General features: G+C 37.3%; 3 protein-coding genes across 4 annotated transcripts; all 3 read right to left on the bottom strand.

Moving 5' to 3' along the window:
- Positions 1-730: 730 nt before the first annotated feature.
- Positions 731-7128, bottom strand: LOC145224889 (uncharacterized). Its single transcript, XM_080091502.1, has 5 exons — positions 6729-7128; positions 4492-4763; positions 3405-3548; positions 2556-2993; positions 731-2179 (listed from the first exon to the last, which is right to left on the bottom strand). Exons 1-5 carry the CDS (start codon positions 7064-7066, stop codon positions 1794-1796), a joined length of 1578 nt encoding a protein of 525 aa, XP_079947628.1. The 5' UTR covers positions 7067-7128; the 3' UTR covers positions 731-1793.
- Positions 7129-10562: 3434 nt separating this feature from the next.
- On the bottom strand, positions 10563-14728 carry LOC145224326 (dol-P-Man:Man(7)GlcNAc(2)-PP-Dol alpha-1,6-mannosyltransferase-like). Of its 2 annotated transcripts, XM_080090796.1 has the most exons (10): positions 14360-14728; positions 14068-14200; positions 13727-13900; positions 13544-13625; positions 13372-13481; positions 13098-13299; positions 12824-12955; positions 12574-12727; positions 12228-12328; positions 10563-11657 (listed from the first exon to the last, which is right to left on the bottom strand). In XM_080090796.1, the coding sequence occupies exons 1-10, from the start codon at positions 14516-14518 to the stop codon at positions 11414-11416; spliced, it is 1491 nt and encodes a 496-aa protein (XP_079946922.1). In that variant the 5' UTR covers positions 14519-14728; the 3' UTR covers positions 10563-11413. The 2 variants fall into 2 exon arrangements, with proteins under 2 accessions (XP_079946922.1, XP_079946923.1); XM_080090797.1 differs by lacking the exon at positions 14068-14200 and having other exon boundaries at positions 14360-14425.
- A 181-nt stretch (positions 14729-14909) lies between these two features.
- Positions 14910-19488, bottom strand: LOC145224328 (uncharacterized). Its single transcript, XM_080090798.1, has 4 exons — positions 19331-19488; positions 18358-19102; positions 15648-15841; positions 14910-15251 (listed from the first exon to the last, which is right to left on the bottom strand). The coding sequence occupies exons 1-4, from the start codon at positions 19427-19429 to the stop codon at positions 15021-15023; spliced, it is 1269 nt and encodes a 422-aa protein (XP_079946924.1). The 5' UTR covers positions 19430-19488; the 3' UTR covers positions 14910-15020.
- Between the last annotated feature and the right edge of the window lie 6921 nt (positions 19489-26409).

The following is a 26409-nucleotide window of genomic DNA, read 5'->3' as shown; positions in this document are numbered from 1 at the left end:
AAAAACGGTTGTTTGAACGGTGTCTTCGAATACAGCAGGTCCGCTTGGTGCGTTTAGACCAGTGGTTCTCAAACTCGGTTTTCGGGGCCGCATGGTAATAACCAAAGTAATAATTTTTAGTGATTTTCTCAAGGTTTCGTTGTTTTGCGGCTCCCTACACACCTAAAAAAATACCATTTGGCCCCGACAATAACAAAGTTTGAGAACCACTGGTTTAGACCGCCAGGCACTTCGCTTGCTGTACTACAGGTTACTCGTTTCAATCCAACAAAGCCCGTAAGTAGTGCAGTGCAGGTACCCTTTTTTGAAGCGAAGAAACTTGTAGTTACTGCGACGTAACGTAATAATGCTGTATAGGTACTGGTTTTAAGGTTAGCGTTATAGGGTTTGGGGTTTTGGGTGTGTGTTGGGACTATCGTAACACTTTTCCGGCATTATTTGCGTGTTTTACCGTTAACTGCAGTATTTACGATTTGTCGCATAAAAACAGGACAGCTGCCGTATTTCCGGGTCACGTCGCACCTATTATGAGTTTAATCGCACCAAAGATAGTTACCTGCACTATTTTGAAGTTACGTTGCACGAAAAAAGGTTACCAAGCGTATCTATAGCGCATCTGCAGTATTCGAAGGCACACGTTGTTTGATGCAAACTAACGTTTCAGAAGATACCAATCAGCAGTAACCATACATTGGTTTATTTAGTTCAAAAATAAATAAATAATGGCAACGTTGTTCTTGCAAAACAGACACAGTTAAAAGTACCGGTTGAAGTAAGCAAATTAAGCCTACTTTAGATCACAATGTCACCGCAAAGTGCAAAAACACCCTTTTGCCAGGAGCAAAATTGCTCAAAGATTTTGATGGGTTTAGTTTTATTTACCTAGCGAAGACAAAATAATATAAACAAACCTACGATCATCGAATATTGGCAGGGCTAGTTGATTGCCCCTGTAAACTTTTTTAATTAATCGCGCATTTATTTTTTGGGTGACCCTATTAAATTTGTGCAGCTCCAAAGCGTGATCAAATAGTAAACAATTCTGGCAACAGCCATTTGAAAATCTGCAAATAAAAATGCAGCAATTCGCTTTCTCATACACGCGATAATTAAACCAGGTCAACCACTATGTTACGAATATTTGTCATGTGCAAACGCAACCATGCGTGTCTTCTCGTCGTTATGTAAGGGAAAAATCGACCAGTGACATCTGGGTGTTGCTCATTATAAATGCATGTTATGTTTTAAACCAGGTTTTGGCCAAGCAGTTTAGAAGTTGTACTCATTTACTAATAGTTTTTATGGCTCTGTGCATTTAAGAGTGCGATTACCATCTAACTTTCTTTCGGAGAACAACAAGGTTTCTGCTCGAGTTTGATTATTATTGAAGGGATCTCATAACAATTGATAGATATGGATTTTTAATTGTATGCACTCTTAAATATCAATAAAGTTGAGAATCGCCAATGGTGAAAGCAATTTTAGCATAGCTTGACGTCGCTTTGTGTAACCTATACCGTTGATGGTTTCTTGTTGTTTAGAGCATTTTTTGGTATTGATTTTAGTCTGGCCCTTCTCCCATCATTTCTCAGATGTAGGCTATTATGTATACAATATATGAATCACTCAAGTCATGTCAAATTTTTTGTGGTGTTGCTCCTTGATTAAACCGTAAAACGTTTAAAGTGTGGGGCAACTGCTATCGTTCCTGAAGAGGAAAGGCACCTCTATTGACTCTTATAGGCATTTCCTTGCCTTATTTTTCGACTTCATCAAATCATGGCAATCTTTTTTCATGACAAAACGGCGTTCGTTGATTCGTTTTCACCCAAGAACTCGGTGTTGTCGAAAATCCTCTTCATAAGCTGCACGATTTTAAACTTCATGTCTTTGTCCGCCATTACCATCATGAAAGGGTACGATGCGTACACAGATACTGACGTCACACAGGATACGAATTCTAGAATTAAAACACCTCTCGAAGTGGCATCTGCCTCTGTTTTAGACGTTGCAACACTTAGGTGCAGCATGAAGACAGGTAGGGTAGTCAGGGTGAATACAAAGAGGGTGGATGTAAGTGTAAAGAGGGCTTTGGTGTTGAGACGACTAGGCTGTCGTTTTCTTCTTGTGGTTTTCTTGCGAAACGTTTTTCTTCTGTTCGGATACGAACCGCTGCGAGCTGTGGATACAGAATATGTTATTGATGGTGCATTAGTAATTCTTTCAAAAAACACAAATTTATCCATACGTCTTTGGGTAAAGTCAAATTGATATCAATTAAATGGTAGCATTTCTTTTAAACAAAAAAATGTCTTTCAAAAGTTTAATTGGCTTGTAGGCTTATTTATAAATTAAATCGTTTTCGAGCCCATGAACTTTGTCTTGTTTTCGTAGCAACTGCTTATTTTTCAAACTGTAGCATCTTTAGGCCGCACACAAACGCGTTTTGGTTTGAACTTTTGAGTTTTTGGGTTGTACTTTTGAGGTTTTATATTGCCATGTGATGAGATCAGATATCAAATGTTGAAACTACAGCTGCTTAAAAATGTCTTTACCTTGATCGTGGTACATGGACGATGATAATGTGATGAGGCGATTGTTCTTCATTTTTTCACACTTGATCTGTCTTCTCAGGTTCAGTTCCCCGCCATCCGCACTCTTATTAACTTTTGTACACGTTTTCCAGTCTGTCGAACCGTCACTGTGCAGGGTTACTTCGTCATAGAACGTCGCAGTAACGCTCTTTTTGCGCGGCGGCTCTTTGGCAAAGTCACCCCTGTTTACACCAAATGCGGCGAAACCCGGTTTGCCCTTGAACTTCCGTTTTCGATTTGAAACCTCCCTTTCTGTGTATTGCTGAGGTTGTGATTTTAGGCTTCTTTGTGTTTTCATCGGGCTGCGTGGAAATCGTCGTTTTATCGACTGACTGACCAAACCTGCACCCGAATCAATTTGTTGTTTTTTGCCAAGGCTACACTCGCCCATTTCTGCATCTGAGGAGAATATAAAACATGCGAATTAGAAACTAGGAATTTTTATCAGTAAATTGGGCGAATAAAATGTTTGTCCCTTTATTAGACCACATACGAACATTAACGATCGTTGTTACACACAGGAATTTTCAAAATATGGAAACTCAGACCAAATAACTTATTCTACTTGAACAAGGAACTGAATGTGTCATTTAAGTTATAAGCAAAGTATGCGTTCCTCAGTTTTACTCAGACTGAATTTACTTGTTGTTTCCATCTTTAATTATAATAATTAAACTTTATTTTTAAAGGAATTGAAAAGCGACATAACTTTCTTGATTGAAAGAAATTAAAGAATACAAATACATTGTACATAGATTACAAAAAAGTTTCTACACGATTGAACTTTAAGGTGTTTGTCAACTATTATACCGTCGGTTGTTGCCACAATGCCCCATGCTGTTGGTAGTTGCTTTCCCTGTCTAAACGGGAGAGGTGAATCCGTAAAAGTCCCCAAGTTAATTGGTGCGATCTTGCTCTGGCCAGCCGAGCTAATACACGCTATGTATAGCATACCTGAAATAGAAAAAAAGAATTACACTTAATCCTTTCACAAAACGAAATGTTGTTTGTTACGACAAGTGGTCATAATAATGTTTTTGGCACCGGCGTAGAATCCAAAAAAGTATTTTTGTCTGCAAAACGTTTTCGGAAATCTGTTGCACACATAGGCGCTGAGTTTTGCGAAAATGCAAGGTGGCGGACATAAAACATGACGTCACTTTATCTGACGTCACTAATGCGTGCAACCAGAAGAACTCAAATTCAAAGCCAAACAAACTTTTTAAAGAATGCAACGTTAGTCTGGAACACTGTATACGGATCTGTTCATAAGTTTAATGGTGAAAATAACGGCCCAAATAGACGTAAAAAGCATGCCATCATCAATGATGATATCACTGATGATGACATGAGCATTTGCCGAAACGTTTGAACAATAAAGCATGTCGCTTTTTACGTCTATTTGGGCCGTTATTTTCCCCATTGAACTTAGCAACGTTAGTCAAAATCAGAAAAAAAAGATATGTTTGAAATACTGTTTAGTTTGCAATTGCAACACGTTGCTGTAACGTTTCTCATTGGCATAGCAACGTTTAAGAAAAAAAATTCCACGGTGGCCGTCACCGTGCTTTAAAAACCCAAGGTGGCGGCGCCACCCCGCCACCGCCTACTCGACGGCTATGGTTGTACATATTTTTGTTTGCATGTGGCGTTTGTGGCAAGGAACAGAATAGGCGAGGCTGGCTTTTTAGCCTGTAACTCGATCCCAACAAACTGGAATGCCGTTGGGTGACTACACTATAGCCAGTACGGCCCATCTCTCGACAGGCGGCGCTTCTTTTAACAAAACCAATTAGTACAATTACTAATATTCAATGATCAACGATATACCAAACGGCAAAATACTACTGTGAGATTACCCACAGCATTTCACAACCAATTAAAAAGCTACACTCACCTAAGCTGCATGCACATATCACAGTCCACACAAGTCCGTAGGACAACATCGCATCAACATATAGAAATGTAGTCCACTCTCCGACCGGGGGGCGAAACATACAGATGGGAGCGTTAGGCAAAGGGCTGTATGCGGTCTTTGGCTCTGCTACCAGGACAAACGGCGCCAGCGCCAGTCCAAGCGCCAGAAGAACATTGCAGATCGAAGTGGTCATCCGAAATATTGATCTGTGTTCGGGCGAGTATGCCATCGGCTTGGCAATTACCAAACACCTGGAAAAGTCAAAATCAAAAGGTCCATTGGAAAAGCTGTTTTACTTCTTTACCTTTTACGAAAAACAGAGGCTGATTTAAGTGTACTGAAAGCTTCAGTTTAATCCACAACTGGAATCGTCTGTGAAGAGTGCGCGTTGGTATAAGACGATTTCTGTATTGGGACAGTTTGAATGTTTCTACTTCGTCATAGAGCATCGACTATGATTACATCTTTTTAGCTTTCTTTTGTATCCAACACGGTTACTTTATTAGCTAACTAGTAAAAACATGATGTAACCAGACATAGGCTATTTTTTAAAATTGTGACAACGTATAACATAACTACAGGTTTCTGAATAACAAGCTTCATTATTAGGTAAGATGTAATGATGTAAAAAAAACATTCCTTTGATTAAGAAATACCCGAGTTTTTTATCATTGTAATAAAGCAGGGGTCACCAAACTTTTACCCTGGGCCGAATGACAATAAAAATAACATGCGAGGGCCACACACGTAATACAAGCCCTAACGCAACGCCGTTTCAAACTGTGGTCGGCGAAGCACATTTTCCGAACCAACAAGAGCGCAATGTTTTTTTAAGTCAGACCGTGCTGCTGCCAAATAGTAAAATTGTGTTGAAAATTATAGAATCTCTTTTACAGTCGAAACTGATTTATTCAAACACAACTAACAATGGAAAGACGTTTGTTCGCGCACAATAACATAAGCATTGATAGTACAGTGGTTTCAATATCAATCTCTTACTGGTTGTCTGTGCTATGTGTTACTACTGCGTTTCCATATATAAGTTCTAGTATAACTGATTTAAGCTTATAATCGAGAGTTTAAAAACCGATTTAAGCTTATAATCTGTTCTAAGAATTACATTAAAATGTTAATGTAAACGATATTTTAGCAAACTAAATTTGTAGGGGGGAATTAGATTTGAATATAGACTAAAAAGGTGCACAGGACAAAAAAGGTTGGGAGCCACTGCTTTGGTAACATATGTGATGTAACAAACTGCCTTTAGGCTTAGAGTAATTCATGCGGGTTGCGAAACTAGGTGCACATAGGCCTATTTTGTTGCAGTTGCAGAAATACTTTCACAGTAAATTTACTTTCAACGGTTAACTTAAGTTATTTTTTCCAAGATACATTTTAAGACCAAAAACTTTCGTAGTCCGGATAAAATGACGTCATGGACCGGTTTGGTGACCTCCGTTTTAAAGTGAATTGCGTGGAACATAAAATCGGTAACGCGATTCGTTTGTGACGTACGCACGATCATTTGGCACGTCGACACAGGTAACACGGTTTTTTGTCAAATTAACGGATCCCTATAAGAATTAGCTGCTCGATAAAATGTTACAGATCTAGCGTTTGACTCCTTTTTGCTTGTGTAAAAGCTGATGTGTATTACGTAATAGAGGGTGTGACTTTAAATCACAATAGAATCCCGAGTCGTAGGCGGAATTCAAATTATCGGACCCAAAGTCGAAAGCATAAGCCTCACCAATTTTTTTTCAAGTAAGCCTGAGTTAAGCCCAATAGTACATTAAAAGTCAGGCCCGAATCAAGCCGGTGTTATTCATCCCTAGGTCTTGAACCTGAAATGGCCAGTTTGCAACAAGATTTTCGTGGCCTATTTTGATCCGAAAATTTTCTAGATTGCACTTTCTGTGCCTGGCACGTATAACAAAAAAGTTACTTTACTTTTATAACAAAAAAGTTAAGCCAGATGATCTGATTGCGCTTGAAAAATTAAACGTTTGTTTGCCATCGTCAGTAAACAAAATAGGGACAAAATAACTAAAACAGATCATCACAAAATAATCAAATATTTACGTATATATGCTTCCTAAATTTAACAAAATCAACTACAGGAAAAATATTCATGGGTTCAAATTCGACAACATCAAAAGACCAATTGTAACCAACAAACATTCAGACGGACATTTTGTTAGTTGAAGTCTATTTACCTGTCGACATATGCATTGCAAAGGTTAAAGGTCGAAACTCGATGTAGAAAAGCCGTCAGAGTCCCGGTAAACTGACACAAGTTCTCACCAGTTCCAGGCGCCGTGATAAGACTAGGATCAGATGCTGCAGCCAAAGTAAAGGGAAGTGCTAGTCCTCCGGCACAAAGGCCATAAACGCACATTTGACATAAGCCAACGTCCAAACGGCGTTCCGTACTCGCATAAACCGTTCCAAATAGAATTAGATTTTCGCCTAAAGTAACGAAGATAACTATGATGAGGTAAACGGCAAAGAAAGCGTCTTGAGCGCCCTTTCCTGGCAAATCGTCAGCTTCCATCTTATGTGACGCTGTCGCTTACCAAGCATTTTCAAAACTGACCCAAACGCAACCGCGACTTGAAAATAACGCAATAGGCCCCTTTTTCCTGTTTCTTGTGGCTTCGTTGGCGCAACATAACAGAAGCATTGTTAGTATGCAGTCTGCGCTAGGCAGCTGGCAGATCGATTCTTCGTGTGATTTTTGGCGTAGGCATCTGCAGCCGTAAACAAAACAGCCACATAACCAGAAACGGTATTAGGCATCCTAGCGAAATAATGTTCTTGTCAGAACATTAAAATAATGCAATCATTCACATTTCTGTGTAATTATGGACATCTTCAACGCAATTATCCCTCTCCTTTTGAAAACCGTTACCATATACACAAAGCCCCCTGCTGCCGCGGGCAGTTTTTTGGGTCTAACTCTAATTAGTCAAAGATAACATGTTGATTACATTTTATGCGCAGCATAGATTTTCTTGTTCGCTTGCTAATGATATGCGAGTGGTGTGGAACTATGCCAGCGCGCAGCATTTTAGGACGAAACTATGCCTTAAAGTGAATGTTATTCTTTATTTTGATTAATTTTTGTCTGTATTACACGTCTTTACTCTGGTTTAAAATGGTCAACAAATTGATTACAACGCGAATTTTATTAAAAATAATATTTTTTCTATTGACCACTGCTATTGGGTTTTATTGTGAATTTAGGGTAAGAAGTTACTGCACCAGAAAACTTTAATTTACTCACGGGAATCGCTTATTGATGTCGATCAACAATACTAACCATAAAGCAATATGATTTAGTAAAACGTCCCAAAAAGAATTGCCAACTGTTCGGTTTCCTGTTTGACAGACGTATACAGTAGACATTTTTTTGTCAATATTTTCGTTTTTTAAACCTATGGGCCGTTTGATAACTCCCAGATAGATGAATCATAAAGGGGGTTCACCGCATACAAGCGCTTACGTTTAGTAATTAAGTTTAGTTTGTGATTCCTTCGGTTTCTTTAAAGTATGTTTTTTTCTCAGATGTGGGTTGATTCTATTGTTATTTAACTAAAAAAGGAAAGGCAATTGTGGTCTCTACTCGATAATCACTGGGCAATGATGACAACTATTCTATTCTTGTTTGACGAAGTGCAACACACGAAGCTCTGAAGTGAAATGGAAATATATACACTGAAAAGGCCTTGTTTAAACAGCAAATAGTGAGAAATCGTTTTCAGTAAATCTATATGTGGTTATTTAGAAACGCAAAATAATACAATAAAAGCAAAAGAAAGCTTTGAAACTTTTCATGGATTTACAAAGTTATAGGTTTTCAATACCAATATTGTCGCAGTGACAAAAATATTAAAATTATTTACATCAAATTTGCAAACACAATGCAATAAACCCATTTTGCCAATATACGGCATATAGTAAAATAAAAATAAACGACATCATATATTAATTGTCAATACTAACGTTTGTGTCTGTAGAGTGTAGACACTCATTATAGTAAATTTTACACTTTGAGCGTTAAATACTTAAACAGAGTTAGTTTCATTACTCAACATATTCAGTGCGCTATTCGCTTTTTATGCAATAATGTTTAAAAAAATATTTCGCATATTGTCACAGCTCTATAGGGTGTGCAAAAGTTGTTTCACTGCTCAAAAAAATCTGTGCCAAAGGTGACAATAACTATTGATCGAGATCATATTGCCTTGTATATTTACGAAGACCCGTAATTTTGTAATTGCTGATTTTCTACGCCAGTGCTTCCCAAACGGGAGCCGCAGTCCCTTAGGATCCGCAAAGCATTTTTTTGCCGGTCCGCCAAGAGCACGTGTCTTTCTACAATCCTATTTGATGCAAGAAATCTAAGTTTAATTGAGTTTTGAGGGGGGAAATTTTATTCTGTCACAAGTAAAAAAAATCCAATATGTTAGAAAACAATTTTAATATTTTTGTCTGTAAAAACTGCCCTTAAATCACAGGTGGAAAAATTGAGTTGTTAACTTAACATTTCAATTTGCCAAGATAAATGGCATAGGCTAAAGTTTATGAAGGGATCAAAATTATTTTCAAAAAGTTTTGAAAATATTATTCGACACCAATACAGGTTAATTTTTGATTGGTGAAACTGCATGATCCTTTGTGTGACATAAAAATAGACAGAACAGAAAACATTTAAATTGGTTCTTACATAAAGGTTGTCTATATTTACGTTCTGTCAGATGTTGGCATTTAATTCGAGTTGGGTGGTGCTTTAATATATTTATATTTACCAGAGGTTCACATACAGCGGAAAAATGTACCTTTGTAATATTTAAACACACTCAATTAAGACACCTTCAGGACTGGTGGCACCCGCTAAGTTCCAGATCTCGTATGTTATATTTTAAATAGGTAGGCTTATACGTTGGTAGCTTTTTGCTGTACTTAATTTAAGACAGATCAAGAGTTGGAACTCGAGCTACTAATACAAGAATTCACAACAGAAAAGTTTGCAAACTACCGATAGATGGCGCAAAGAAGAGCGTAATTTCTTTAATTAACAGTGAGAATGGGTCAGCGTTTGAAACTAAATTAAATGATAGAAACTAAGCTTTTAGGTGAATTTTATTGCTGTTGTTACTATGAAATTATTCGCAAATGCACTCTAAAATACTCGATATTGCTCTTTGGGCCACCTAACGGTGTTTAGCAAACTTGTCTGTTGTGAGTTCTTGTGTTAGTAGATGTCGAATTAAATAGGATCCAGGTGGTACGCAACGATATAAAAAGTCCTCAGGTGATTCGCGATCGGTATAAGTTGAGAAACCACAAAATAGACGGTCAAAACGCAAATAAAAAAGGAAACGCAAAAGACACCAAACTGCTTTGAGGAAATGACTTCGCATGGGTGAAATTAACTTGTTACAATGCTTTATAGAGCTAAAAACGCCGCGGCGGACTTTATTTAACCCAACGACTGCTAATTTCACACCTCTGTTTTATGTAATGCATTAATTTTTCAAAAATAACTTTGGTAACACTGTTTGGAGGAATTGGACATGTTTATAGAAGAAATAAATTAGCAACTAAAAAACATGGTTCGGCTGTTTCTTTTTATTGTAAGCATGCTGTTTTCTTTGAATTGTAACCTTTGTCACACACGTAACGTAAATTGTGTTTTTGATCAACCACTGCGTCACATTCTACATTGAATCGGTCAAAAGCAGTCAATTGTACAAGAGGTCAACAGAAAAATACATTAAGGCCAGACTGTGATAACAAAATCGATCTTTTATGTGATTGTGTCGTCAAAATACGAATTCACTCCGTGCGCTTCGTCAGAAATGCTTCCTTTCTCGTATTAGACCTTTGCAAAGCAACCCACAAAACCTTTTAATTTTTCTTTCTTTGCACTGTGACATCTGCCGGTTGGAGTTAATTGGCTGTTGTCGATTGCGATGTTTAAGTGACAATCAGCAGTAACAGAATGAGAATACGTCTAGACTTGTCACACACACACTTCCGGACGATCTATGTACATTTTCGTTTATTTGATCGTCGTTGAGTTATCGACGATAAATTACAAAAAAATTTATAAATTATCGTATAGAGTTACAATATCTGCATGGGCAAAATCCGGGGCGGTTCGAATAACTTTCTTTGGCAACACCAAAGTTTCGTTACAATGCATTATGTACTAGCCGGTTGTTACACGTTACTAACCCCAAAGTGCCATTTTTGATAAAATATCATTAATATTACACAGATAAAAGTTTTGTTTTTAATTAAGTTACAAAAGAGAAAGATTTTACAAGATCAGGTCCTTATTGTGATATTGTTAGCTTTCAGAACGCGCAGTTGCATGAATATCAAAATCAGCACAGACAAATAATGTCAACCTTCTAGTCACCCGTGAAAAGATTGTGGAAACTACTGGAGGTGAAGCAATGCCTATTCTTTTTCGCGGTCATACCGTTAAGCTTTTGTACAATTTCCCGGACGGGCATTACTCGGTTATAGCTTCGAAGTATCTTTAATAACAGCCATCGCATTACGAAACTTAAGAATTTCGTATGAAAAAAATCAAAACAGATAAAATTCCCATCATAAATCCCGTCTATCTAAGTTTAAGATGTCATTTATAACAATAGCAGCTATATTCGTTTTTAAATGTTAAAATACTGCACCATTCATCACAACCTATCACAAAGAAATACTAACACGTTGATTCTTGGTAGAATATTTCACCCGTGTACTCATATAACAACGTGATGCAACGATTCTTTAATGCAAAGAAACGGCAAAAATTTGGCTTTTTTGACGCTTGCATATGAGGCACAGACTAGCTTAGCTACTCCCATTCAGGTGGCAACTTATCAATTTATGTGTTAAAATCATTCCTCTGCCAAATGGATAAAACAGGTTCAGTCTTAACATAGGGGGTAGGAAATGGAAGTATAGAGGGTCCCTGTATTCCAATACCATTGTAGCCCAATTCATCCGCTAAGCGTCGGTGGCTTCTTCGCCATACGTCATCCGAAATAGCACCTGTTTCGATTATGACGTGTGTGAGGCTTTTGTCATGACGCAGGGTGTCCGGTTCAATGTGCTCAGTTTTGTTGTATCTAATAAAAAACAATGAAATCAATTTTCAATCATGATTTATTGGAATTACCCTCTCCGATGCCATAAGACAGCAGAATATGCCAACGTGGATACCTATTTACTAGTTTACACAAACAAATATACAAGTATTACAAAATAGCTTAAACGACGCTGTTTTATGTGAGTATGAAAAAATAGGCAACAAAAACTATATTTGCATTACATGACCTGTTTGTTGAAGAAATTTAGGTAGCTATTTTTTAAATATACATTTACATTTTTAGGACGTATTGTAGCGAGGTGTTTATTCCAGATACATCTAAATAGAACAACACAATGTGCGAATACGCCGCATAAGACGAGAGGAAGGCAAACTGTCCGGTTCGCTGTAGTATGCAAGAACACGATAATCGTAGTGAGAGAGGCCTCTACAATATTTTATTTTTTGCAGCACAGACCATTCATTTGTTGAAAAATGCTTTAAGTCTAATACTAATCACAATCAGTAATAAAGACTTGTTTCTAAAATACTGAAAAAGTTTTAGAAGGCAAAATTATTTGCACAACTTTCCAGAAACTTTTTCGCTTACCTCCAAAAGGGACACGTTTCACTGAATCTTGAAACTCCAGTCTGGGCAGCAAGATTACAGATGTGAACGTTTACTGGAGTAACACTTGCCTCACACGGTACCTGTGTATATAGCGCCATCAAGCGACGTAAATCGGTTAAAACATGCATCACTGGAGGTAGCATTTTTTTATGGGGAGCAGGTAGTGGATATGTCAAACAGTTGTGTATTAAGTTATTTTTAACAATCAAACACTAGAGTAGAGGTTTTTAGGGTTGATTTTTATTTTATATGAATTTTTAGAACAACATTTAGGTAACTTAAAATAGCATTTAATTTTTGTATTTGCAATTTGTGGCATTCTTACTATAGCATGAAGACTTTTCATAACATTTCCACCAGGATAATTGAACTCAGCCGCAGCAAGAAAGACAGTAAGAGCAATAAAATTGATTACAAAAGTTCCCAAAGATGTGAGAAAACAAAACTTCCAAAACAATGATTTTCCAAAACGACGATATCTGCAAATTGTATACAACCACATACAAAATCAAAAACTACTAGTCTACAGACACTAACAGAAGAGTAACTGCATATTGCTTTGCAAACAGACTTACAGATTGGAATATCCACATGCTGCAACTGCATTAAACATAGGGATTGTGTAAATGATAAAGCGGAGTTCTTTGTGGGGAAGAAAAGAGAATGCACAGACAAATCCAGTAGCAGGCAGCAAAAGCAATAAGGTCCTAATACAAAAAGATGATGGTACAAAATCAGTAATGGTAAAATTAAATACTTTATTACTGTAACTAAACTCAATTGTTAATTCAGAAATGTGGCTAATTCACAAGTTGCATGCTCTTTAAAAGCTAAATAAGCATTTGTTACCTGTATGAGTCACTTCTTAGTCCCCATGGTATAAAAATGGCAGAGGTCAATAGACACCTTGGCAGCGCAGATGTAAAATACCAGTGCCACGGGGAAGTTCCCCAAGAGCTACTCTTATTCAGTACCACATTAAACCACATGACCTCGCCCTCAGGCCAAAGCCATCGACCCCAAAAATAGGAATCAATTCCAACTGTGGCAACTGTAACAAACCGTTCGATTAGTAGCATTGATTATGGTATCATATTATCACTGCTCATGCAGTTTTACTCACCAAGAACAATTAAACCAACTATGCAAATATATAAAATATTGTTCAAGTTCAGTTCTCTTCGAAATAATGAGATCAGTAAGCAAATGCCAAACAGAATGACAAGTTCAAATCTAAAGTTTACACATTTGTGTTAGCAATTTTGCAGCAAATAGTTCACACATTAGGAGTCTACCTAAAAATGATAATTCCAAACCCAGCTAAACAAACAAATTGTTGAATATCTCGATTTAGCCATGATGCAAGCGCTGGAAGTACTAAAACAAAGGTTAGTACAGAATAAATTCATGTGAAATTTTACAAAAAAACTTAATTTTGTGCAAAAAGAAATTTAACTTTTACAACCTGGAACACTTACCAACAGTGAGAGCAAAAATATTCGGAAGAGGTCTTGAGGCGTAAAAGAACAAGTGAAATTGTGTGACAGTAATTATTGCACAAAATTTGGACGTGTCTTTGCCAAAAACTTTTTCAATTGCCTTCAGAAATTTGAACAAACCACATAGAACCAAGGAACCCAAAACCATGCGAGCTGAAAAAGCAAAATAATAAAGTTTTGTGAAACTTTATTTCCTGCGAAAACAACACTTGTAGAAATAAGGTGTACTACATATTAAGAAAATAAACATTGGATAAACACCTGGGTCTATTATTTGACTCTGTGCTTTTTGACCCATTACTTATGGGCCCATATCATACCTGCATACTGGACAAACAGCCTAGTAAAACCAAAAAACTCCAACAGCAATTTCAATGGATAAGTTAAAGTTGCCACAACTAGAGGTCCCACAAATGATCTAGGAACTACACCAGGAAATTGCTGATGATCATACTAAACATACACACACAAGTTGAATTGTTCAATTAATAGGACAGTGAAAATACTTTTACAGACTTTACTCAGATAGGAATTTTGACAAGCAATAAAAGTAAATCCACAGTATTGGTACAACCTTTAAAAACAAACTACAAAATATGATATCAAATTCACCTTAGAAAGATTTCTTCCGTGGTACAAAATGTCATGGACTGCCTGTAAGTTAAAACTTTCTTCCACTTTGGTAAACGGGGTTACTACCACATATCCAAGTGTAACAGAAAGTAATACAATACTGATTGCTCTATTCAGCATTATAGCTTTTTTATGCATTTGCTGACTTGCAAAGTTTTTTAATTCAGTCTTGTAATGAAATTTAGTTTACAAGGGGAAAGTACCTAACACGTTATTTTGCAACGTCACAACAGAATCTTGGCGTTTGTCTGGGATTTTGTAATATTGATACAAGCAGTGGTGGGATTCAGACGGTTTCACAGAACCGCCTCACAAAATTTCATGACATCAGCGAACCGGTTATTTTTACTGGTTACTGTCAATGGACTTTTTGTAACAGAACCGGCTAAAAAAAATATTTTTTGTGATAGAACCAGCTGAAAAAAAATTGAATTCCACCACTGGTTACAAGTTTGGCTGTGCTTAATATTTATTTTCAAATTGCGACTGAACTTGTTCTCTATATTAGGACAAACTGTTTTTTTTTTCGTTTTTTATTAACGCTTAAAAATGTGCACAAAATATGATTTCTATAAATGCAACAACGCAAACTATCGGAACTTGGACCCAGCAAATTACAAATGTTAGCTCTTGTTTGGATTTAGCCACTATGGAAAGAAGTTGTTCTTGATTTTTCGTTTCCCCATTGCTGATTTTCGAAACTTCTTGAGCGATTTTCAATCAATTCATTGGGATTTGCTGAGTGTACATTTAAGCGTTGAAGGTTGTCCTCCTCTTCTTCTGAAGACTGGAGGTTGCCGTTTTCCTCGTCTCCGTCGAAACGTCTTTGCTTCTTGTGTTTCATCCTACGATTCTGGAACCATGTTTTTACCTAAATAGTGTAAACGTGATAATTTTGAAACATGTAATGGATTAACAGCTGGCCTCGTGTAACTATTATTTTAAGCCTCGACTTCAAAGTAAAGTAGGAAACTAATGTCAAGCCATAGAGAGCGCTTTTAAACGAAAGCGTGTACAGTTTGTTCTATATTTTTATTTTTTGTTGTACTAGCAATGTATTTTGCCAGCGATATGACCTATTTCAGTGGTTCCCAACCCCATGGGAGTCAATAAGATGGTTCCAGGGGTGTCAATAAATCCCAACAAAGAGGTAAATTCATATAAGAGGCCGTAATTAAAAATGAGGTTGGAAACCAGTGGCCATTTTGCTTCCGTTTGTTAACTTATCCATATTGATAAACATTTCTACATTCAAAAATCTGTTTACTTGAGTTTCCGTTAAGTCGAGTGCCCCAGCAAGTTCGATTCTTTCCGGGGTCGAGAGATATTTCTGTCCTGTAAATCGTCGCTCAAGGCCCGCCAGTTGTCTGTCGGTGAAAACTGTCCTGGCCTTGCGTCTTCTGCACTGACGTAATGTCATGGATTCGTGTGAAAACATGGGACCGTTCATTTGTAGATGTACTGGTTAGAAACAAATAAGAACATTAGAATTTGTGGAATGTAATGTAAACTAAACGCTTGGGGAAGTATATAACAAACGTCTAATAAAACAACCTGTTTTGTGTACTACTATTTATTTATATTGAGACATATAATCGTTAAATTAAAAAAGACAACTGTTAAATCTTGAAACGATGTAAGTGTAAATCATGAATTTAAGCAGTGACGTTTGCGATAAACCCACCCAACCCCTTTTTCGCATCTAGACAGTTTAGACAACTTCAGGTAAGACTCCAGGTTTTGGACAGAATTTTGAACCCAACCTTAAACTAAATGGGCGTTTTTACGTTCAAACCCAGGAGACGCCCCATTACGAATCCCTATTAGATTTTTTATGTTAGCATATGGGTCAAGCAATCATAAACCGAGCTCAAGCTATACTAAAAAGTAATTACTTTCTAGAAACTAAACCAATACTTTGCAGCAATCTCCTGCCTAAACCTGCTCAATTAAAAGTCATCCAAGCGCATAAAAGGTTGGATCGGAAGGCGCAAGTCGATAATCGTCGTCGTACAGCATTAAGCTTCCACCTTATTTACTGCTCGACTAAGTTTTAATGAGTTATTACGGAGCAGTTAATTGGGCTTTAACGAAGCGGGCTGGCTGATCCTCTTACTCGGCGGGGAAGCAAAGAGTTGACTGTTTGAATTGATGCAATCAGGCCTGACGGGGATTGCTTGTGCATTTGGGATTTAAGATTTACTTGACATTGTTGGAGAGCAAATTGCTTCGTCGCTGATTGAGTTGATTGAGCATTGAATCGATGTTTGTTGAGTTGAAACGCGAAATAAACTGGTTGTTTAAAAGTTAAATATAAACACTCACTACATTGTAGTTGGCCATTTGAAACCACAGTTTTATATTCCTTCAGCACATTTTCAGATAATGTAAGCTGATTCATGAAATAGGTTAACCAATTATTGAAACGTGATGAACTTTCAAAATAGTTTATTATTAACTATAGTAATGGTGATGTGTGTTAAGTTGACACGCGAAATAAACTAGTTGCTTGCAACTCAAAAATAAAACACTAAGCAGTTGGCCCTTCTAAATCACCTTGTTGTATATTCGTTCATGACAATTTCAGATAATAAGTTATAGGCTGATTCGAAAACAAAATTGATCAAATTGAAACTTTTTTAAAATTATTGAAACAAGCTTTCAAAATATTGTTTTTAGAGTATTTTGAAACACTAATCAGCTTAAATGTTTATGTAATAATAAATGTAAAGATATGGATCTGGATTTTGACCTATTTTTAACAAAAATTTGTGATATTTTCCCAAGCTAGCTATTGAAACCATACAGAGTAATAGAAACAACTTTTCACTATAGTGTTAAAGGAAGAAAAAATGTTACATCTTATGCCTCTTAATTGGCCTTCGGTAAGGGTTAAGCGAAAAACCAGTGCCGACAAAGCGTATAATCGTGTGACACTCTCGGCCCGTCTGACTTGCTATAATGCGACCGAGTCCACAAATTAACCCTCCCAATTACTACGCATGGCTTAATCTTCGCAATAGGAAGTCCGTAGTGTTGCTGCTAAGAGGCCTTGACAACTAATCGCGGCAAATATACAGGGAGGTCGCATGAACCGTTGCTTGCTGGGAACAAAAGCGATTATTCCAGACGCTTGGAAATGTCATCCCACAATCGATAAAAATGTCTCAGATTATTTGTCGGAATGACGGGAAAACCATTCGTTATTTCTTGCTAATTGAGTCCGTTGCTCTCCTACAGCGCAAGGATCGACGATATTAATGGGGTTTTTGGCACCTGCTCAGTAAATTACCCTTTCTATTGGTTTGAGGTAATTGCGTTTTATACTCCGCGATATTGTATCGGATAAGACCTATAGGCAGGGTTGCCATCGACTTGAAACCAAAAATAAGGATCTTTGCATTGATACGAGCCATGACATATCATATGCAATATTTTGGCCAGAAACAATCTGTTCCAGCAACCCCTTGTTCGTAGAAAATGTTTCGTGCATCTCTCACAGCTCAGGTCTAGGTTTACTTTCACCTGTAGCAGGGATTTGACTCATAATTGTTGAAAATAAGACAAAAGAAGGACTACAGTCAAAAATAAGGACATTTCTTAGAAATAAGGACAATACATTTTTCTGAGACATTGCCCTTAAAAATAAGGACAAATCTTAGAAATAAGGACGGTATGGCAACCCTGCCTATAGGTGATAAGTAAGTTACCTCTTATATGTTTATAAAATTGATATTTATTTTCACAAAAATATTTATTACTAAAAATAGTTTTTTTCTTTGAAAAATGTATCGAAACAAACATAACTGGTTTAAAATGAATGTTGGTTTTAAACGCCATCTTCAAAAGAAATATTCGTCCAATAATTTCTCAAACTAAGTCAACGTTTTGTTTTAATACAGGTTCCCTTCCCACTAAAATGTGGGTTTCAAACTGTAATAAACTCTGTTTTTGTGGAAATATAAATCCAATCTCACCTCCTGAAGGGTCTGATCCGCCATTTTGCAAAAACGGCATTCTGATTCCAGCTGGCCCAGGAAAAGTTGAAAATCCAGCGGCGTCTTGTGAAGCCAATTTACCGCCCCAGTGTTGCGCGGCCAGGCTCGTCAACATGGCCGCCGACGAAGGACGCTTAGCCGATAGAGGGTAATTGAAATACATAAAGCTGTCTTTGTCGGTGCGCCCATGATTCCCAAACGCGGTCAAAAAGCTGTTGAGACCTGGAGCCGGATGCAAGGAAAATGGCATGCTGTGGGATCCAGGGAGGTTGTGGCGATCTTGGAAGAGCAAAGATGATGATCCTCTGTCTTCGTCGCTGCTTCCACCTCCGCTTGAGCAAGATCCGTCAAGGGTGATGTTTCTAGCGTTGTCTGCCTCGCATGAAAACTTCTGTAGCGTTCCAGCTACTGACAAACGCTGCGCATACTTCATGGCCGCAGCAGCAAAAGCAAGTGATGGATTTTCGAAGGAAGCAAAGGTCGGCCAGGTGATTGGGCCAATATTGGGGTCACTTGAGGACCGTTCGGATCTCACTGACAAAAACGTTTTAGCAGAAGAGGGAGGACTCACAGAAGTTGATCTGGGAGGCGAAATTTCAAAGCCAGAGGAAGACGAGAAAGATTGGTTGATACTTGAAGAGTTTTGACTGATGTTGTCGCAATTAGCGGATGAGAGGGGTGTCCGTAGATCAGAACCTTCAGTCTTCGTTTGTTCTTCAGAAGGCTAATGATAAAATAACGATGTCACACAAATGTTGATGAAATTGTTTGTTAAGTTAAGAAGTTTCTGCCTAAAATTACTTTCTTCTAAATTTAATTTGTTTATTGATTTTGTTTGTCCAATGTATTATTTTTTTAATTCCGTTATTTTTTTTAGTTTATGATCCACGGTTTTACCATTTATATTAGGCTACCACAAATTGAATGCTTCATGCAATAAAAGTTAATTTACCCGAGCTAGTATATGGTCAATCAAAAAGGACTTGGACGATTTTTCTCTTCTGTCAATGGAGTTTTTATCCAATTCGTTGGTTGTTGAAACAATCTCCATAATTTATGTGACAATTGTTACTTATCTGTAACTTGTGATCTTTACGCAAAAGTAAAAAAATAATTGATAAAAAATTATCGAAACTTTTACATAATGTAGCCTACGTTATCTTTGCAACCAAATAAAAGCAAAAAATAATTTAAAAAAAATGTTTTAACATTTTTGTACTTTTTCAACTTTCTGCAAAACTAAGTTTTCCACTTGACTAATTTTCTGACAAAAAAATTAAAACTTGTGTTAAGTCCAAACTGTTCAGAAAAACTTACAACAATCTTTATTACAGTTACAAGTACATAATTTCATAATATTCGACCAACGTCTCCACTGCACATAAAGTCCTGGACCGAAGATCGTGCAGTCATATATCAACCAAGGACACTGCCTTTTTCTCAAAACGACGATTTTCTAGTGCTTATTGTTAGCTTCTGAAGCCGCCATAATATGCATCTGCAGTGGCGACTGGTGTGTATACGATCGCGTTTAAGCTAATTCCTTTATTAATCTGCTCGATCGCCGACGGCCCGCGGACGATTAAAGAAGAAATTTAAAAACCCGATTGGCGCATAATAATTTCGCGGCACTCGGCGCTATGAAACAATTATAATGTTCCCTAGTAAGTCTGTTGCTGCGTAGAACATGACGTCCAGTTACTCGAGCTAATCTCGTAGCTAAAGGTCAAATGTGTATTGCGGGCCGTTTTGTAATAAACGTTTTAATCTGCCTTTGTCGCTTCCTATCGTCTGGTCGCAATAGGAGCAATTGTAGGCATGTGTGTATTTCACATTTGTGTTTTGTCGTAGCTTTGAACAAAGATGTGAAAAATGTCATCTCTTGTTAATCTGTGGTATTCAAACAATTTAATTTTTTTGGCAAAAAAGTTTTACTTTTATAGTTTGTAATGGAATTTAGCTGTTTGAGAAGTCATCATTTCTCAATTGAGTCTTGATCATAGTTCGCCATGCTTATTGCCGGCGTTTTTTAAAGCAAGCCCAAGCATTTCAAGGCATAAGCTAAAAGATCTTGCCTGCGATGGTATTCGAACCCGGCTCCTATCCTGGGCTGGCGTTCTTTTAACTCAGATACACTTCAAGGAACATGTGTTAATTCTTTTTATTGCTTCTACTAGGGTCACATTTTCAACACCACACAGTGGCACATTTTCTACGTATTGGTAATTTTGGGGCAAAGGTTACGCGGGTGATCGTTTATCGATTTCGGATGCTCACATGTTGCAAGGAACAAATGGACAAAGCATACGCTTACCCGTATACACATGTAATTGACGTCCACACGCGGCCGAGCAGGTGCTTATATAACGGGTAAAGCAGCCGGGTGAAAAGGATCAAATGGGCTATACATTTTACTGCATGGGTTGCCCAATTAGTTGTTGAAGAATAGGACGACATAATCTTTTGACGATTGAAAAGGAATCGATACCACACATACCCTAGATGGCTTTCCTGCAAACGCTCTCTGGGTTTTGTTTTCTCGCGTTATGGCTCAGCGCTAAACAATCGATTTAACACCTGACCAATTAACGAAACCGTTTGCATCCGTTTATTCCCTTTTTTGCGTGCTTTAAATCAGCGCAATACGTCTATGGAGGTATAATTACAGCCTGGACGAAAAACTTATTCAAGCTTTTAACTCAGTGAAAACTTTACATATCATACATACCAAAATAACAATCTTTAAGCTTTGACTTTTGTAAAAAATTTAAGCACAAATAACTAAATAACGAACTTTATCCCATAAAAAAATCAGAGCCAGTAACTTTATCAGGTTTTAACTTTAAAAAAAAAAACCTTTCGAGCACAGATACCAACTATCAAATGTTAGGCTCTGAACTTTGTGAAACTCCAAAACGTTTTGATTTTTGTAAAAAAAAATTAAAAGACCCATCACCAAATATACAAACTTTATGCTTTAACTTTTGCAAAACGCTTTTTAACATATATTTCCCTATATCAAGCTTCAAGCTTTGATTTTTGCAAAACTTTTTTTTTGTACAGATTGAAAGTGACTTAAGCTTTTGACTTTTGTGTAACGTTTTAAAGCACAATTAAATTGCTCTCGATGTAACTTAGTTTTTTAAATTTGTTTAACTCAGCATAATTTTTTGTTGCCGAATACATATCTTTGTTGCAATAATACAATAGGCTACAGTTGAAATCAAACTGATGAAATATTTTGGGAACATTTTTAGCTCGTTGCATACGAACAAAAAGAAGCAAGCTCACTGTAGATTATTCTTTTTAGTGTATATTTAGTTTAGTTCCCTATTCTTGTTTGGGAATATTGTGAACACAGGTGGAGCTACAGCAATTTGCTGAGTCAGCAATTATTGCCCGAAAGCCTATGCTCCGTTGCGCCACCTTTTGGAAAATAGCAGGCGTGTCTGTGAGGTCTTGTGTTAGTAGATTTTCCCTAAACACATTGCTTTTTGAGAGAATACTGAATCTCAGGTTGAAGGCGAATTCCGTATGACTAGTTCTGACCAGTGTTGGGATTCAAATTTTTTGTCAGCCGGTTCTATCACAAAAGTCATATTTTTCAACCGGTTTTGTAACAAAAAGTCCATTGACAGTAACCAGTAATGCTGACCGGTTCGCAAATCTCATAAAATTTCGTGAGGCGGTTATATACAACACATTTGCACTGTACACAACAATGACCCAACATTCATTGGCAGACAGTAGTGTGTTTGACGTTATAAACAAAGCACTAACCAAAACAATTGTTACCGATTTCCTTCGTACGATACCACCACAAACTAACCAAAATATCCACGGTGGCCGCTGTGCTTTAAAAACCCGAGGTGGCGGCGCCACCCCGCCACCGCCTACTCGGCGCCTAAGCTTTCGGGTTATGCAACCAAAATTCTGGTTATGCATTGAAACGTTATTCCAGCGTCATATACAACAGAGCCTGAAAAACTGTGAGTGCAAGCAAAAGATTTTAGCTTCCATGAGTTGTATGATGCTGCTTAAAATGTCGCGATTTCATTGAAAGAAAATTCAACTAACCTAAATTCAAAACTTGTGGCAGTTATTACCCACCTAACTTTTATGTGCACAGCAAAAACAAACAACAACGGCAAACCCTAAGAGTGGCGTTAAAAACACACAGAACCTTAAGCAAGAGGCAAAACTTTTGCAGCTGTTTAGTTTGCAGGAACAATACAGTTTGTCTTTCAAACATCGTTTTCGAATGGTTCTAAATTGGTGAGATTGAAGTTAATTGTCACCAAAACTTCATTAAACTTAATTAGGTTATGTTGTCAAACACAGAAGACAGTGTTTCATACCGGAACGGAACGGAACGTTATACCGGAACGAAATAAATAATTTTTGGCTCAAATACCGGAACGAAATACCGAAATAAAAAAATTCAAAATACCGGAACGGAACGAAATACCGTTATTTTTTATTCCGGTATTTCGTTCTGAACATTTGACATGAAACAATTACTGAAAATTTCGCGCCGTTAAGCTCTTACAATTTACATTCGTTTGACCATCATTGACAAATGTTATGGGACGTAACAACTATCGACAATCATTTTTGTGTGTTGCAACTTTCTTTTTTCGCTTAAAGACCAGAGAGAAATGTTCTTTTGTTTAGACCGAAATACCGAAAAATACCGTTATAAATTTATTTCGGTCAGACCGGAACGAAATGAAAATATCGGTCCAGAACGAAATAACGAAATAAATAATATGCTCAGAACGAATAACGTTATTTCGTTTCGTTCCGTTCCGGTATGAAACACTGACAGAAGAGAACCAATTACACAATACAAAATCTTCAATCCACAAATCAATACAAAAACACGTACCCTTCTATGGTTTGCGGAAACATCATCACCAAGTATATACCCACGATACATGTTTGATTTCTTATCTACCTACAAATCGAAATTTGATGCTGATGCCCCTGATGCTAGTAACTTAATACACAATAAACTCATGCTTGCAAACACTTGTCAGCCAAAATTTGTCACAAATACGGCAATATGACGTCACACTGCCTCCTACCCAATAATCGGTTTCATGGTAACTTTCAACTGTTTGAGCATTTTTCGTTAAAAACGAAATAAAAACCGGTTGTGCATTTACATGCTCTGACAAAATGGCAAATTTATATCCGTATTGGAAAAAATGTGGCAACGAGGAAGGAATTTTCATTCCTGTACGTACCGTGGGGTTGCAGAAAGAGAGGTAAGAGAAGGAAAAATGTGTATTGTTGGTTATTGCAAGTTTTTATCCGCAACTGTGCTTTTTACAGGGGTCTTGACCTAAGAGTTTGGTCATTTTCGATGCAGGTAATAATGGTTTAACGCAGTAGTTCTCAAACTGTGCGTCGCGTTTCAATTTTCCTAGAGCATCGCAGAATAGTTTCGTTTTCGTGGCTTTTTGTTGTTGTATCATTAAACACAACTTCAATAATAAGTTTCCTCATTAACTTTTATTTGCTGGTGCGTCGCAAGTGCAGAAAACTTTTCCAGGGGCGTCGCAACAAAAAAAGTTTGAGAACCACTGGTTTAATGTCATAACTGCTGCTTGATTAACCTAGTTCATAAAAACTACTGGCCTACACACAAGTTATTGTTTTGAAATTATTATTAATCACACCAGTACAGCTTGAGAAAAATAATTTTAACTAACTAATGCATTTCCACAAACAGGATCGTGGATCAGTTGTTAATCGAATTTTCAACTTTCCTGTTTCGCCGAACTCCTCTATAGGTATGTTGTCTTGTGAAGATTTACGCTAGACTCACTTCGTGGCATGTCAAAATTTAATGTTTCACTTTGTTACGTAGAAACCGATTTGGAGAATTCCAAAAACGCAGTTGGACGTCGTCCTTTATCATCTCCCGAAAAGAAAAACATAAAAGGTACAACACAAATAATAATAATATTCTTAAACAATCACATCAGATCCCAATTTTAACAATAAAAAAAATAATTCAAATCGAGAATGCTTGTTTTCAACAGGTTGCATCATAGCGAGTCATCATCATGGATGCTGGTTCTTAAGACAGACAGTTGACAACAGATATATAAAGTTGCCTCCGAGAGATGTCGTGCGGTTCCAAACAGGGCGTCCAATTCGCCCGCTTTCAGCTCACATTGAATCCGGCTTTTACGGGAAAGATATTGCAGCAGTTTGGAAAATTGTTTTGGCAGCTCGAACCTCTTCCACTGTAAAACCGGATTGGGTGAAAAATATGTGTTCAATTTTCTTAAATGACAGGGGATGGACGCAGGTCAATTACTTACTTCGTAGAAATGCAAAGCAGTTTAAAAATGACTCCAAAACTGTTATTGTAAGAGATTCGACTACGCAAACCACGCCATTAAAATCACGAAGTTGTAAGCTTCAACAAAGTGAAGTTGTTCAAGTTACTGCTATACCCTTACCAAGCGAACCGTATCGAAGGGTTCTAAGGTGGCCTGATCCCTGGAAGCCATACGCTGCTACGACTAAAACATCCACCAGCTTGAGAACAGAAATACAATGTGTTCCAGAATGCCCTGTGCACAACCAATCTACAATCACTGACCCAGAAGCATTAAGAGGTGCAACCTTAGTGTCATGGGGCACATCACACTTGTCTGAAAGTGGTCAAACTAACAAAGCGTCACCCTTGCACCGTGATCAAGCGAGATCTTTAAATTCTGCTGTGATGTCGTCTGTTGTTGACCTTCCAAGGAAATCAAACATAAACAGATTTCAATATGGTCCACGTTCGGTCTTACCATTTGCATATAATGAGGTTGAAGATAACAGCAAAGTGCGGAATTCCAGTACCCAAACTCCGCCACCAAAACCACCCAGAAGAAAGCTATTGGCACAAAAATTAAAAACTACAGAGGTTTTTGTTTTTGCAGCGACTCCTTCTGCAAGTCGGCCAGTCATGCCACGACCTCACAGATGGAAAGATAGATTGAATAGTCGAGAAAGATCACGAATAGAATTCGTCAATCAAGCGACAAAACAAAATACAACAATAATTCAAATATCCGATGCTGATACTACGGGAAAACTGGAAACTAAAAATGCTCTGAAGCAACCGTCAAAAGTAAAAGAAGAATTTTCAACAGAGGTGCAAAACGAGGATCAATCGAGTTGGCCCGTTGCACAGCAGACGTTTATGGATTCCAAACCAACTGTTTCTCTGGAAGGTAACGTCATTGCTATTGAGCAAACAAACGAAAAACCCACAAAAAATGACAAAAAAGAGTCGAAGGGCAATAATAAGAAAGGTTCTTTAATTCAACCAATGGTCGTTGCTTTGGGGCAAGCTCAAAATGACACACTAAAAGATGTTTCAGACAGCAAAAATCCTAAACGTAAAAAACGAAAGAGATTTAAGATTAATTGTTGTGTATCGTAAACGGATTCAACGGACATTGTCCGTCAGAAGCTGCCTTTACGAGTTGACTGCTCTGACCCGTGTCAACCATATTTTCGATAAACATTGCAATTTCCAAACAAGAAAAAAACGTTTTTGGTTGTCATATTACTATTTCGCCATTGCATTTTTTGTTCCTTTTTCCTTTTTGCATTATTTTTTATCGTATTTATTTGTATCGTAATAAAAAAATCCACATAGCTATGGCTTTCATGTAGAAATTCTTGTTAATATTAGATTGGGACCCAAATATGCGCAGTATTTACTCGCATCCAATTCGCATAACTTGTAAGTCTTGTTGCTAGAAATGTCATTTGTAATGATAAATAACAACATACCAAATGTAGTATCGAAAAGTGATAAATTGGATAGTGCTGTGGAATCATTATCTTTTAAGAGTTTACGGTAATATTTACGTAAGGTACTGATATTTTAGGTTAGGAGTAGTTGTCTTTTAAGGTGAATAAAATAAGCCGATAGAAAATGGTATGCTATGTTGTTGCTTCGGAACTATAGGACGTAAAAAAATAAGTGTGAAAGTTCGTTTCTGGTTCAGTCAT

This window comes from Phallusia mammillata, chromosome 4 (genome assembly GCF_965637545.1).
Source record: "Phallusia mammillata chromosome 4, kaPhaMamm4.hap1.1, whole genome shotgun sequence".
NCBI lineage: Eukaryota > Metazoa > Chordata > Ascidiacea > Phlebobranchia > Ascidiidae > Phallusia > Phallusia mammillata.
Note: the sequence above shows the minus strand (reverse complement) of the source record. Positions and strands in the feature narration are given on the sequence as shown.

Excerpts from the sequence above, each read along its gene's own strand:
- LOC145224328 (XM_080090798.1), bottom strand. The coding sequence starts at position 19,429 with ATGGAGATTGTTTCAACAACCAACGAATTGGATAAAAACTCCATTGAC. Across the intron at positions 19,103-19,330 it reads TTGACCATATACTAGCTCGG|CCTTCTGAAGAACAAACGAA; the intron begins GTAAATTAACTT and ends TTTTATCATTAG. Across the intron at positions 15,842-18,357 it reads CGGATCAGACCCTTCAGGAG|TACATCTACAAATGAACGGT; the intron begins GTGAGATTGGAT and ends GTTTCTAACCAG.
- LOC145224889 (XM_080091502.1), bottom strand. The coding sequence starts at position 7,066 with ATGGAAGCTGACGATTTGCCAGGAAAGGGCGCTCAAGACGCTTTCTTT. Across the intron at positions 4,764-6,728 it reads TGCAATGCATATGTCGACAG|GTGTTTGGTAATTGCCAAGC; the intron begins GTAAATAGACTT and ends TGACTTTTCCAG. Across the intron at positions 2,180-2,555 it reads GTCCATGTACCACGATCAAG|CTCGCAGCGGTTCGTATCCG; the intron begins GTAAAGACATTT and ends CTGTATCCACAG.
- LOC145224326 (XM_080090796.1), bottom strand. The coding sequence starts at position 14,518 with ATGCATAAAAAAGCTATAATGCTGAATAGAGCAATCAGTATTGTATTA. Across the intron at positions 13,482-13,543 it reads TTTGGAATTATCATTTTTAG|ATTTGAACTTGTCATTCTGT; the intron begins GTAGACTCCTAA and ends TGTAAACTTTAG. Across the intron at positions 12,956-13,097 it reads CTAAGAAGTGACTCATACAG|GACCTTATTGCTTTTGCTGC; the intron begins GTAACAAATGCT and ends TTTTTGTATTAG.